At 42.0% G+C, this 13,949-nt stretch overlaps 1 protein-coding gene across 3 annotated transcripts in view; it reads left to right on the forward strand.

The window, feature by feature from the left end:
- Nucleotides 1-1,118: 1,118 nt before the first annotated feature.
- LOC127378549 (neural cell adhesion molecule 2-like) overlaps nucleotides 1,119-13,949 on the forward strand; it is a 260,470-nt gene continuing 247,639 nt past the window's right edge. For all 3 annotated transcript variants that reach the window (XM_051427454.1, XM_051427455.1, XM_051427456.1), the window contains exon 1: nucleotides 1,119-1,398. In XM_051427454.1, the coding sequence (XP_051283414.1) occupies nucleotides 1,134-1,398 (265 nt within the window). In that variant the 5' untranslated portion in view covers nucleotides 1,119-1,133. The remainder of the gene's footprint in view (nucleotides 1,399-13,949) is intronic.

Below are 13,949 nucleotides of genomic sequence, written 5' to 3' on the forward strand. Positions count from 1 at the left end.
AAAAAAGGCCCTATCTAGAGCCAGCGTTTGGTTTGTTCGTTGGAAGAAGACCTCTGAAGCCAAAAATGAATCATTCAAGGGGAATGAAAGTTTTCATTTTCAGGTGATTATACACAAATTAAAAACATACCTATGAATATTTGATTCAATTTTTGCCCACAGATCCTCCTAAATGTTACACACTGGACCTTTAAGACGATGTAGCTTGGAACTACATTTTAAGAATTCTACAAATCTAAAATATGTAAAATGTGCTCTAATGTTTAAACCTGCATTTTGGTTGGCCACTAGAGGGCAGCAAAACAAGTTGTAAACACAACCCTGATTATCACACAAAGTTTATATGGTAATGTGTTTGCAAGCAGTCACTTATTTACTCATCCAGCAAACAAGGAACAACATTAGCTTTCATTTGGAGTCTTATTTCTGAATTTTAACTCTTTAATGTGTCACAATTTGGAAAGGATGCTGTAGTAACTGACCATTTCCTTCTTCAGTGACTATGTATTGAACTAAATGGTGTACAATGTAAACAACGAGTCAATGTCACCTTGTGACCAAAAGTCTTGGTCTTTGGTTTACATTTGCGAATGAAGCTTGCACACCTGGAGCTGAACAAGTAGCCTTGTAGGGCAATTTTAGGGGCGATGCTAACAAACATGCTTATTCATCAGTGATTTATGACAAGTTTGTGCAGTTAAAATAGTTTAGTGAATCTGACTTGGACCATACTTATCAACAACATAAACAAAAAAAAAAGTACGAGAAGTTGCGAAAATGTTCTTGGCGTGAGCTCTGTTGTTCACATGGGGCAACATTTTTCTTACTTTGCATGTTCGCTTAGACTTCTGAGATAAATATGCACTGTGATTCCTAGGTGGTGGATTCAAGGGGCTCGCAGTTGGAAGGGACCCCAAAAATATTAAATCGGTCCCCAGAATTCCTAGCTACACCCCTGCTAATAGCCCACTGTACTTCTAGACATTTCCCCCCTTTAAACTTTACACCATGTTTTAAATAACCCATAAAGCCACTTGCAAAACATAAACATGTTTGCTTTCATTTTGTTTCCTTCTTCTAATTCGTGTCTGCTTCTCATCAACAGCTTCCAGCAGTGAGGCTGGAGAGAAGTGATGCTGGGGGGGTCCTCAGCGCAGAGCCAGCGCGGTGAACGAGCGGCGAGCGGGAGCGCGCGTATAGGAAGGAAGGGAAGGAAGGAGCTGAGGCAGATCAGTCGCCAGCGGAGCCCAAGACGGTGGATGAACGGAGCCGAGCGTGTGTGTCGCCCTTGGTCGTTTATTACAGCAGCCGAAAGCAGCGTCCGGCGGCGCGAAACCTGCCCCAAAATGATGCTCAAACTGGTCCATCTCCTCGGGGTGCTCGTCTGCGGCAGCCAAGGTAAGCACGCGTGCGTTGAGCGCGTGAAAACTCCTCGAGCTTGGTGACTTTGTGGACAAGTTGAGTGTATTTCAACCATCGTGATCTGCAGCAGCAGGCAAGGGAGAGAGCTGGAGGAGAGAGAGAGAGAGAGAGAGAGAGAGAGAGAGGGGTGGATTGTTTAACTGGACGTTGTTTTGTAGTTGAGGCACGTCTTGCAGGGGCCAGAATGCTTTCTTACTGAAAAGGAGGATTATGATAGGGGTCCTTTTTTTTTTTTTTTTTTTTTTTTTTTGAGGGTGGGTGAGCTGTTGAGATACACTCTATGCTCCCCGGACGAAGACTGTTATCTTCGTCATATAACATGGCTCGTCCTTGTTGATGAGTTTTTTAATCTTTAAGAGCAGCCCCCGGGGTGGTGTATGGGTGTTATTTACAAAGAGCTGGTTTTGATCGTAAAAGAAAAACAAACTTAAACTGACATCTTACATGGAGACATGAATTTGAATTGCATTATTGTGAATTGTTTGGACCACCGCCTTTCTCCCCCCCCCCACTCTCCAGTCCCGCAGAAACACACTGTAGATGGAAGATTTCACGGTGACATCTTCCCTCAGTGTCTGCATCTCGTGCGCAGGGCGTGCGTGCTGATATCGGGACCGTGATGCGGTCATACAGTCTGAAAGTTTGGGCAAATACGATCCCCCCGGTTCGCCGTTAATTGGCTCTCGCGTGCGTGGCGCACCTGATTTGGCGTTGATTGTCTGTGTGCGCGCGCGCCCATGCGTGTGGGTTGCACGCGCGGAGGTGACATAAAGATGTTCCTTGAGTGACCGCCGCTAGATAACACAGTTGAGATCGCTCACGCGGTCGCCTTTGGCCCTTTTTTCTTCTCCTGTGTGTTTCTTAACTGTGTCCTGGTCAGTGAGGCGCGCGCCGTGCCACTGCTGGCTGAGCCCCGCGTGCACTGCGAAAAAAAAAAATAGCCAACTCCTTTAGCTTTTATAGATTTTATAATTTATTGTATCTCTTTCAGTGCCAATTTACATGTATTTAAGGCCGGCTTCTGTATTTTAAAAAAAAACCCCATTTGCATCGAGGATGACACGGGTTATCTTGTCCCTCGGGCGAGACACTTCCTCTTGTTAGAAACAAACAGAAGCTCTGAAGACTTACAAACTAAAAAAAAAGAGTTGTTAGATGGATATTTTTTGCAGTGTGGTCACACTGGCTTCCTGGCGCACAACGGCAGGTGGGGGTAGAGCGCTGCAAAGTGGAGCCAAGAGGGAAGCCATAAGCCACCGGTCGTTACAGCTTGTTGCACCTCATTCATTCACCCTGCTTTGCTGTAGTCCGTCAGGGGTAGTGGGTCTTAAAGTGGGTCCTTAAGGAGGTTTTTAAAAAGGGATCCCCAAGCAAAAATGGAGATTTATAGATCTATTTTTTTTACTACTACTTCAGTATGCTGCACATAACCACCAGTTTGAGGAGGTGTAAAAAATGACGATGAATTTTAATAACAGGCCCCTCTGACACTGCTTATGTATAATTCTAACACTTGTCCCGAGGAGATGTGCATATAATTTAGATGATGAACCACTAGCTGCACTGTCATGTCGAGATTTCTGGGGCAGAACTGCATCCAATGGGAATCCACATGGTCTAATTTGGGTTTTGTTTTGGTGATTTGTGGCATGAAAACAGCAGCAGACCCTCAATGTAAAGGTTTCAGGAATATAAGAGTGAGATGCCTCGGGGCCACATTTTAAAAGGATTGTTGTTTATTAGCAGTTCATATATCATTTCAGTAGAATCTGCTGTTATGATAGAGAGGAAGAACATCAGTGAACTGTATTTTAATTAGTTATTACATGTAAAGAGATATGATAGGCCATATTGTTCACAGGCCTTAACTGGAATATTAATTTCTTTGTTTCTTTCCCTTTGTTGCAGTAGTATTACATCACGCTACGAACCAATTTCCATTCTTCTCATGCTTTTCATGATAGCAAAGTCCACACCAATGGACCCATTAGACTATGGACAACCTGCTGTTATGTAATAATAAAGGCTGTTTCTGAGTTTAAGGGCCATGTCCTGGAGCCTGTGTAGGATGCTCAGCTCTTAGTGTCTTCTATCAATGTAGGGGGCCTTGGGAGCATAAAACTAGGGGAAGGGACTAAAACCAGAAAGACCAATCCATGAATACACCACGTCATGATGACAGCTTTAGGTGCCCTGCTTCCTGTCATACTAACTCTACAGTTATCCTCTGTTCTACCCCCCTCCGGCTCCTGAAGGAAAACATTTGCTTTTGAAGTCCCAGCTCACAGTCTACGATGCACTTGAGTATGCATCCTTGAAGGTTTATGTATTTGGCTTTTACCGATGCTCAGTACAATGAATTATATGCTTGCTTGGGCTCACCCAGGAGTCGCCGATGTGATGTTAAGTGGCGTAATTAAGATATTTCGCTGTATCTCTGGGGGGAAATGTCAGTGGCTCAGGGTTTAAAAGATTTATGCCCCCGCGCTTAAGTGTCTCTCATTGCACCCTGAGCCCGGGCTTAGGCTTGTGTTTGAGGTTTGATTACATCCTGTACTTCTGGTTTATGCACATGTTCACATAAGCGATTATAAATGCAGGGGCATGCACACTGTACTCAGCCTCAAACTATAAACATGAATCACCAGGTTTATATTTATGAGGGTTGTACAGATTCTTTCAGAAATTCACACCACTAGTGTTGCAGGAAGCAAAATCTATACCCCCAAAGTTTCTGTTTTCCTATATCTCTTATACTTCCTGCCATGCTGAGAACTTGATACTGGAACAATGCGGCACACAATTCTTAACACCATGCAACACCAGTCACAAACTCCTATTAAAGACATGCAAAGCTGTTCACAAAAGAAATGGCCTGTGTCGTGGTACTGCAAGGTGAAATTGATTGCATTATGAGATTAATAGACTAGGACGGAGAGCATACATATAGAGAGCCAGTGTATATATGAAAATGGAATCGTCCCCTCAAGGCAACCGCATATGAGAAATCAATTTAAGGAACGACTAGAGTCAGCAGGCCTCTGGATTGTACAAAGGGCAATCTCGGTGTTATGGATATGCTATTTATTTGCCCGCAAGCTTTTGATTTCTCATGTGTGCCCTTTAGCACTCAATCCGCCAACTTCGGGCCTCAACATTGAATTTGTACGCCACATGTAAGACAGGAGAGGAGAGTGTTATATTCTCAACACCTGGATATGTGCGAAAAGCACTGCCAAGCATCTGTGCTGCAGGGTTGTTGTCAGTTTGTGGAGAATGAAATGGCAGAAATAAGACTGGAAGGAAATGAGCAGTCGTTCTGACATATGACATTGCCATATTTTTCCTCCTACCTGCATATGTTCCAGTCTATTTCCAAACTCAAAGACTGTAGAACTATTCAATTATTAAAGTGTAATAACAGAGGCTGTGGGACTAAAACGTTTGTCCAAATGCCTTGTTTCAGCAGTTCCAAGAAATGTATGTATATTTCACTTAAATTAGCTAATCATCTATACGTACTCATAGATTGAATGGGCCTACCCAGAAGAGCCGTTGTTTGAAATTACTGTTCTTGTCAATATCGCTGCAAAGAGACACAAAATGACCATAAGGAGACTGAAAAATAACCACAGAGATGCAACATGACTACAACAAGATACAGAATATAGAATAAGAGAAAAAAACGACCACAAGAACCACAAAGAAACTCGAAACAACCATAAAGAGACTCTAAACGACCACATAGGGATAAAAAATGACCACAAAAAGAGTTACATAGAGATGCAAAACAACCCCAAAATGATCATTACGAGACTTGAAATGACCAAAAAGACACAAAAAGACCACAAAGAGATCCGAAACAACCACTAAGAGACAAAAAAAGACTACAAAGAGACACAAAAAGACTACGCTTTAACATGTCTGTGCCCAGTGGACCCATTATCTCGTAATCCGTCCATGTGCATAACTACTTCACTGGGAAATTTAGAGGTCAGCTTTAGTGGATTGCCTTGACAGGAATGCACTGCCTTGCTCAAGAGAAGCTTTGGGAACCTCTGTGTACAAGCTGTACAGTCATCAGCTCACAGCTAACAGGATTAGTATCAGGGATTAAAAGAACTGTGCGGAAAATATATTCATACTTATTTGTAGACGTATTGTCTGGTGATGACACATTTTGGGCTTTTAAGTAACTCAGGTGATATCAGAGGTGCCGAGAAGAGAGATGACACTCCAACAACAAGCTGCAGTAGGTGAAATTTGGCTTTTGGTTTTGAAAAACCTTCAGTTATTTGCTATGCTCGGAGAGAAAACAGCAACATGTTCAATAATGCCCCTTTGCCAACCTCAGTCTATTTTCACTCAAATTACCCATTATCATCATGGAAGTGACTAATGTTCTCCTCGGGGAGTCTCTCCCAACCAGAAGCCAAGAAAATGTAGATACACTAAGCAGTCGGGGTCCTCTTGTTGGAAGACTTTGGCGCCGCTCATTATATTCTATATTCTGAATCCCAGAAAGGGAAAATTGGGAAGGATGGAGTGAGCAGTGAGAAGATTTATACAGAGGCAGGAACGGCGGAAGAGATTATGTTTAAAAATTCATTCAATTCAAGTGAATCTGATTGCATCTAGTTAAATTGCATTGCCAGAGATTGAATCAAACTCTGTGGAGTTACACTGTGCCAAAATTAATAAAATGTAATTGAATCCTGTCGAGATGGAATCAAATTAGGCCAGAGTGACGTGATTGGAGAAGGCAGCTGCTGCATGTTGCCGTGTGCTCCTGTGGGTTTGTCTACTGTTTTACATCAGTTTGGTGCTAGCCAAGCAGGAGACCCTTTGGCTACTGCGTATGTGTGTCCTGCCAGTCTAAATGCCAGTCCAACTAGCAAGCTAATGGGCAGAGCCAGGATGCCAGGGTGACAACAGAATCATTGGGGCGCACTGGCTGACTGACAGATGGATGGAGGAAAGTGGTTGCATGGTTTCCTCCCCCTCTTCTGGTGCTCACTTTATATCTGTAGCTTCTGCATGGCATGTAGACGCTCACACACCCACAGACACACACTTCACAGTACGCTCCTCCAAAGCACATCCTCTCACGGGACGCTGCACTGTTGGTCTGGGGCTTACTTTTGGGCTTGGGCACCGGAAGGCATGATTAAATGAAGAACAGAGGGATCAGAGGAATGGCAGAAGAGCTTCAGAGCCACTCCAGTTTGGGCTGTGCGTTTTGAGTGACCCACTTAGGCCGTATTAATAACTACACTGAAGTATTGGGGTTTGCCTCATGGCAGTTTGACATAAATCATATGTGAAATATAAATTGCAGAAGTTTTCTATGTTATAATACATACAAAAAGAAAATGAGATGGCAGCAGACTGTCTGCTTGTCCTATCCCTCGACTGGCAGTATGAACTTTAGAAAACCCTGACAGAGTGTCAGTTAATTCAGCGCCAAAAAATCCAGATTTCCAGCAGTTTTTAGAGTTTGTGAATCTTTTAAGTAGCAATAATTTTGTTTGTAAGTTGATATTGATCTATGTGTAAGGGGTGGGAAGGTGAGGAGGTTCAAATGTGTTATCAGTGGTGCTAAATCAAATGTGATGTGTCTAAGCTTGCACAAACACAGCTGGAATATAGATTTTTCTACTGTACCCTCAGAGTTTGATATGTCAGTTCAAACACTGATTACACTCGTGTGAGAGTCTGTCCAAAAATAGACAACCATGGAGGAAGTTATGGGGAAAAAAGAAGCTGCTGTACAGTATCATCAAATGTGCATTTGTTGTAGCTGTTAGAATAACTCTAAGAGCTATTTGAAATTATTATTCACATGCTGTTTCTTCCTGATATAATATTCTCATTTGTTTGCTGATTGAAATGTATTCAGTATTTGGTTAAAAACAGCAGTTTTTGCTTGCATAATCTGGCAGTAAATTAGCCAATTCCTCAGAAAAAAAACCCGATTCCTTTAAAGTCCTGTTTACATTTTTACTAGCAGCACGCAAACAAGTCTTCCACATTATAACCGCTGTCACAGACACAATGCAATGTCTGAAATGTAGCATTTAGACATCTTTCAGTACAACATATCCTTGTACAATGAACAACCAAGAACACAGAGTGTCTGAAATCATTAAGTCACACCCTTTGAATAACATTGTACCTGACATAACACGTTGCTTAGAATCTGAGTTTTTGAAACAAATTTTTCAATTTCTCAAACCTTCCCCAGGTGCACCTTTATTGTCTTGATCAATAAATTAAGTCTTAATGGCAGTTTGTGTATTAAGTTTCACTTTAATAGGTAGAGTTTTTGCATGTTTTACACCATTTACCACAAATCTTGCATTCCTGCCATTGCTGCCCATCACTTTGGCAGTGTACTGAAATTAAATTAAGTGAACTGTGTGGAAAATGAGAGAGGTGGCTGTAGAAACACGGCAGTGCAACATTGTGGACCCCAAGCGTACCTGTGAATATAATATTCCATTTCTGCCAATAGATAAATTAAAATAAATAAATTTTACACACTGGCCCTTTAATAGTGACATAGATGTTAAGGAGACTTCACTGAAATTGGGATGGGTTGTGAATTGGTACTGCAAGAGGCTTTACAGCAGATGTACAAACAGAAATGATAAAACCTTTAAGAATCATCATTAAAAGGAATTTTTCATGGAAGCGGACTGATGCACTGCAGCAGGTGAAGTATATCGGAGGGGGTGCCAACACACTGACAGATGAAATTTGGACTCAGAAGGCGGTAAGATGGACATAGACGGATGACAGGAAGCGGTGGCTGGATGACAGACTAACAGACAGGTGAATGTGCTAACATTGAGACACAGATAGAACCATAATGAAGAAGAGCCATATATTGACAGCCAAAAAACCAATATTTTTCAACTTCTTCCTGCTGGATATGGGCCTCGTGTCAAGTGAGCATTAGTTAATGCTTGCCCACAGGGGCTGCTGAATGTCTGTATGTTCCATCACAGTGATTGAAAATGGGACTAATGCTAATTGTAGCCGTGCTGGCTGGCAGACACTAATGAGAGAGTGGTGCAGGCTTTTGGAGCCACCTATCAATGTGATGAGATGAGCCAGGGAGTGGCCTTTTTTTAAGCAATCTTAACTGGTGTGTGTGTGAGAGCTTGAGTGAAAACCTTATGTGCAGAAAAAAGCAGCTTTTATACAAGAAAAAAAGCCTTGGATTCTTTAAGTTTGTAAGGCAGCGTATTGATCAATTGGTCAAGTACCAAAAACTAGCACTGAATGAGTTTTGAATCATATTCTTTGTACAGATAGTACTTACCTGGGTTATAGCGACCTTGTTTTCTCCCTGTTTTGAAGGTTTGAGAGCTGTATTCTTGGAAAAGGGTATTCATTTTTACCTGTGCTCATACACACAAACATTTATATCATTTATAAATATATTTTGGTTACCTGCAGCTACCTGACCTGGTGCAGGACTCCGCCACATGGTCCATTTAGTACATTTTTCATTGCACTTCCTCGTCCATGCTGGCCTATAAATTGAGATTTAAAGCCATTACTTTAGACACAGACAAAACAATCTGACCTTGAGATCCATTTAGGAACTGTTTTGGAGCTTTTGATCATATCACAGTATCCTCCTCAGCAGATGGAATTGTATTTGAATGTTCAAATTTCTGTTTTTAAATTGTTTTTTAGTCATTCCAGGACATCTTGTGTGGGGGTTAAGTAGCTTTTTCATGGATGGCCAAATGAGGTTGTGTTTGAAGGTGGGACGTCAGGGACATTTAGGTTTGTGGTGAAATGTGTAGATCGATAACTATTGTGTTTTCATATAATTTGGCTTTTAGCAAGGCCAATTCTCCGCATCCTCCTATGTGTGAAAGTTTCAGATGCAGCGAGGGGGGAAATTTCGCTCCGTCCCTGATCCTCCTCTGGAGGTAGTATCAGGGACGAGGGCGTGTCGGTCAGACAGTCTGATAACTGCACAGGCCATTAATAAAGAGAAATGTCCCAAACAGACAAACAACAGTAACGTAATAACGTAACTGTCTTGGCAACTCACAGAAAAAAACACAGTTGTGGAGAAGCGCGTCCTCCTGTCGTCCCCTGTCTGTCCTCCCGCCGTCCCACTCTTCCATTACATTTCTGCCCAAAAACAGCGTCTGTCACCCGCAAAAACTCACGGAGTGTTGTGATCAAAAACCCACCGCCAGCCCCCGGACCGAGACATCTCCACCGGAAAACATTTGAGGAAGGAGACAGCGCCAGTTTACTACTGGTGATTATTTATAATTATGTAATTTAGAGTGAAAAACGAACTTCGTCACTTTCCAGGATGTTTGGTGGGTCAGGATCTCAATCACTACACATTAGGGCTCTGCAGTGATTGGCTCTGGTGCGCACGTGGCTATGGTGGCTATGGTAATGCTAGCGGAATTCTAAATAATTTATGAAATAATTTATTAACGGTATCTTTGTAGTCCAAACAAAGCCGATGTTGCACACCCTTAAACCACACAGCAGCCATGTTGAAACTCTCAGGTCAGTCTGATCCTGATCTGCAGATATTTTAGCCACCCACACACACACACACACACACACACACACACACACACACACACACACACACACACACACACACACAGACAGACAGAGATTCCTTGCTTTATAGATAGATAGATAGATAGATAGATAGATAGATAGATAGATAGATAGATAGATGAAAGTTGTTTTTAATGGAATTAATTTTTTAAATGGACAGGTAACAGGCAATGAGTTGGGTGAGGGTAACAAAGGTGCCTGGCCACACCCAAATTGCATTTTAAACCCCAAGGCCACCTGGACAAACTTTTTTAAAGCTTAGACAATAGCGTAATAGTAATCAATGCATAAACTATACTGTAGTTAACTGAATGTTGTGAACCAGTCTCTCTGTTGGCTGGCATCATCTGCGGTCTACTCTTTTTCTCTGCTGGCGTTGCAATCTGAGTTTTCCTTTGGGCTTACAGTATTAAATTATCTTCTGCTGTATTGTGTTGTACTGTATCTATCATATTTCCCTGTATCCATTCATCCATCCATTCAGACAGTAGGCCCTGGGCTTGTCATTCCTGCTGGTTAATTAAGCCAAATTGTGATTGATGGACTCTCAAGTGAATAATGTGTGGTCCATCTGCTGACCTGCCCAAGGAGATCAAACCAGCTGCCAATCACCCCTCACAATGGTCCCCTAACAGGGGCAGGGACAGAGTCTGCAATGTTATATCCTGGTTTAATTCCCCTCCTGCTGGTACTTCCCAGAATCAAGATGACTTCAGGTTGTCCAGCATCCTTGCGGGATTGGTTCTGCTAGGAAATGATGCAGAAACCATCTTGAAAAGGGATCAGACTTCTCAGATTTCTTGCCTGGTGGCCAATATCCTTGTTTATGGGAGGCAGTACTTGATGAGGAATAGATGAGAGAAAGACGGAGGGGGATGAGGAGGAGGGAAACTTGAGATGTGTTCATGGTGCAGCAGAATAGCTCGCAGTGAGGCCAAACAGTCTCTACTCTCCTGATTGCCTCTCCATGCCAGACAATCTTCAAACAGAATCTCCTAATGCAATGTGGGCCAGCTTATTTTTGTTTCCATCTCTTCTCATTTGACTCCTCTCTTCCACTTTTTTTCCCTTTCATTTCTTCCTCTTTTCATGTGCTCGCTCTGTTTCGCGGTCCTCCCACACTAGTCTCATCACCAGCGTCTGTAGGGGGAAGATATCCTGTTCTCCCCTACGTGGGAAGCTTTTCAAGCAGCACCCATGCTTAATGTTATTTGCTCGGGAAGCTAATGGTGTTTGTTGTTCTGCTGCTCAATATAGTTATTAACACCTATGGATTTTATGTTACTTGACTCTCTTCAGTACAACAACAGGCAGGAATTTTAAACCAGCTGTTTCAGGATTGTTCTGTCAAGCGTGTTATTCTCTCCCAAATTGATAATGTTCATTTTACAAGCACTCAGAAGATGCAGCAGGCAAATTGTAGGCGTCTTTTTAATTACTTTCTATATCTGCAAAACATCCCATCATTTCTTGCTGGCCTACTCCCAATGTGGGCACTTTGGGATTGTTGTCTTCCCGCCCACCATCCGTAGAGTTCCCAAGGACGTGTGCCTCCATGGGAATACACAAAGGATTTCTCAGTAATTAAAGAAGCTGTCTTATCTTAGAAAGGATGTTTACTGATGTGTTCACTCCAGGTGAAGTAAGTTTTCTCACGTGTGAGTCCCAGTCCTTCTTTGCCTTTGAAATCAGTGGGTCCCACATGAGACATCCGGCTAAGGATATTTTTGGATAGACTTCACTGTCCTACCTTCTAAACCCTGTTCTTCTTGTCCTGTTCAGAAGCTGTATGTGCACAGAAACTAACTTACTTACTGCATTACTGTCAAATTAGGAATTTGTCAAACCCACATATCACTGTGGATTTTCACTAATTGGACCTCATTCATGTTGCCTGTACAAATCTGAACATAGAACAAGATCAAGAGTGATGCTAGAAGAAGTCAACAAGGCAGATTTGTGGGAAGAGTGCCAATGTTGGCCATGCTTTCATGTGAATGTATATGCTTCAGGGCTTGAGTCTTAAGAGAATCTTGTGATCTCTTGCATTCACACATGCCTTTGTAGCCAGCAGGTTGTTGTTGACCGAAACAACAGGAAAACAAAGACTGTGTTAATATGCTATAAGACATATGGTAGTCGAAACTCAAAATGTTTTTTTACAGTTTACGGTTTATTTGTATTAAAGTAATTCACAATTTGGAGGATACACCTTAAAGTTGTGTATTTATCCAATGTAGGCTCCACCACCGCTCCTGTTATTGTGGTTACATTTCAACAGGACTTTGTAACAGAACCAGATTAGATTTTTCAGAGCATGCTATGTTGTAGGAACAGGGTGTATTCCAGTTAGCTAAAGCCTGTATATTGCTCCAAGAACCAAGATTACTTTTATTTCACGCTGCTTTTCATCCATCCTGTAGAGTCTGGAATAGGCGGCCAAAGAAATGATAGATTGTCTCGGCACTTGAGGGGAAAGCCACAGCCGCGGACGTGGAGAAACATTGCAGTGCAGCTCCTCAGTCAATAAGCAACAAGAAGCTTTGCTGGAAGCTGCAAAGGGGATGCAGCACTGGCTGTGGCAGCTCTCTCCCCAAGGAGGCGGCCTGAGCCACAAATTAATAGAGCGCTCCCACATGATCGGGGAGTTTCATTTGGAACCGTCACGCTACATAAAGCCCCACAGAAATGAGGAGTTCACTAAGGTCTCCCTCCACTTCCCCAAGAGTCCCCAAATAACCTGTGTGATTGTAACACCGCCCACTGCTCCCCACCTATGCACCTCCTTCCTTAAAACTCCTGGGCAAGGCTTTGCCCAGGCTCATCCTGGTTCAATTACCACAACTTATTGTCTCCTCTTTTCCCCCTATAAAATTGTTTCACATATATCCTCTTGCCCTTTGGTTTGCTAGCTCTTAAAAAGATGAACATCCTTAAAATACTACTACAATATGAATGAAGTGATGTAATATTTTCAATGTTAAAGGCTCTACAAAAGCATCCAGAGAAAGCTATAAATGATAATGGTAAAAAAAATAAAAACATGGGAAAATATTTGAATTTCTTTGGGCTGCCCTGATTTATTGGCCTACAAATGTTAAGCGCATCTTAACATTTTTGCATTTTTTTCTTCATAAAAACTAATTTGACAACAGCGTGAAATTCTTAGTGACAAATGTGGAGAGTGGTGTGCCCCTGAGGCCTGCTTTACTCTTATCATTATCTTTGCAATGCCTGAGATTAGACACAGCCACCAACTCTCTCACAACAGCATGCCTCAGAGCGAGGATTAACACAATGACTAATCACTCAACTCACTGGACACAAAACATACAGCATTGATTCATATTTTGTCATAAAGTCTTCTTAATAAAAATTGGCGTAGAGTATTTGCTTGTGGCATAACATAGTATACAACTATATATTTAGAGAGAATAACCAAATCATCTTTTTGTCTCAGTCTAACAATTTGCACAATAGTGGTTTGAGGAGATATTTAAATCAGAGTAGTTTTTCAATGCCTGACATGTTTCAGGGTCTTGAGAAGACATTTAAAGATATTGTAATCATGGTAAAAATCTAATCCAGAGCTGGAAGCTCAATTACGCAACAAAGTTCAAATCAGTACATGTGAGTCAGTTTGTATACATCGTGTAATTACATATTGCTAGTAGCAGTCTTTATTTATTAATCAAATGTTATATCATATTTGTGCCATCAGCGTGGCTCTATTAATGGCATTGTTGGTTTGATAGATGGTTGGTCCACCAGTTTGCTCCAGACGGAAATATTTTAGCAATTATTAGACATCCATGGTCCTCAGAGACTGAACTTTACTTGACCAGCAGGCCATAATGTCCTGCCACTCTGGCGGACGGTTTGTTTTTCCCATGCCATCCAGAAGGGGTTATCCA

The sequence above is a fragment of the Dicentrarchus labrax genome, unplaced genomic scaffold, assembly GCF_905237075.1.
Source record: "Dicentrarchus labrax unplaced genomic scaffold, dlabrax2021, whole genome shotgun sequence".
Lineage (NCBI taxonomy): Eukaryota > Metazoa > Chordata > Actinopteri > Moronidae > Dicentrarchus > Dicentrarchus labrax.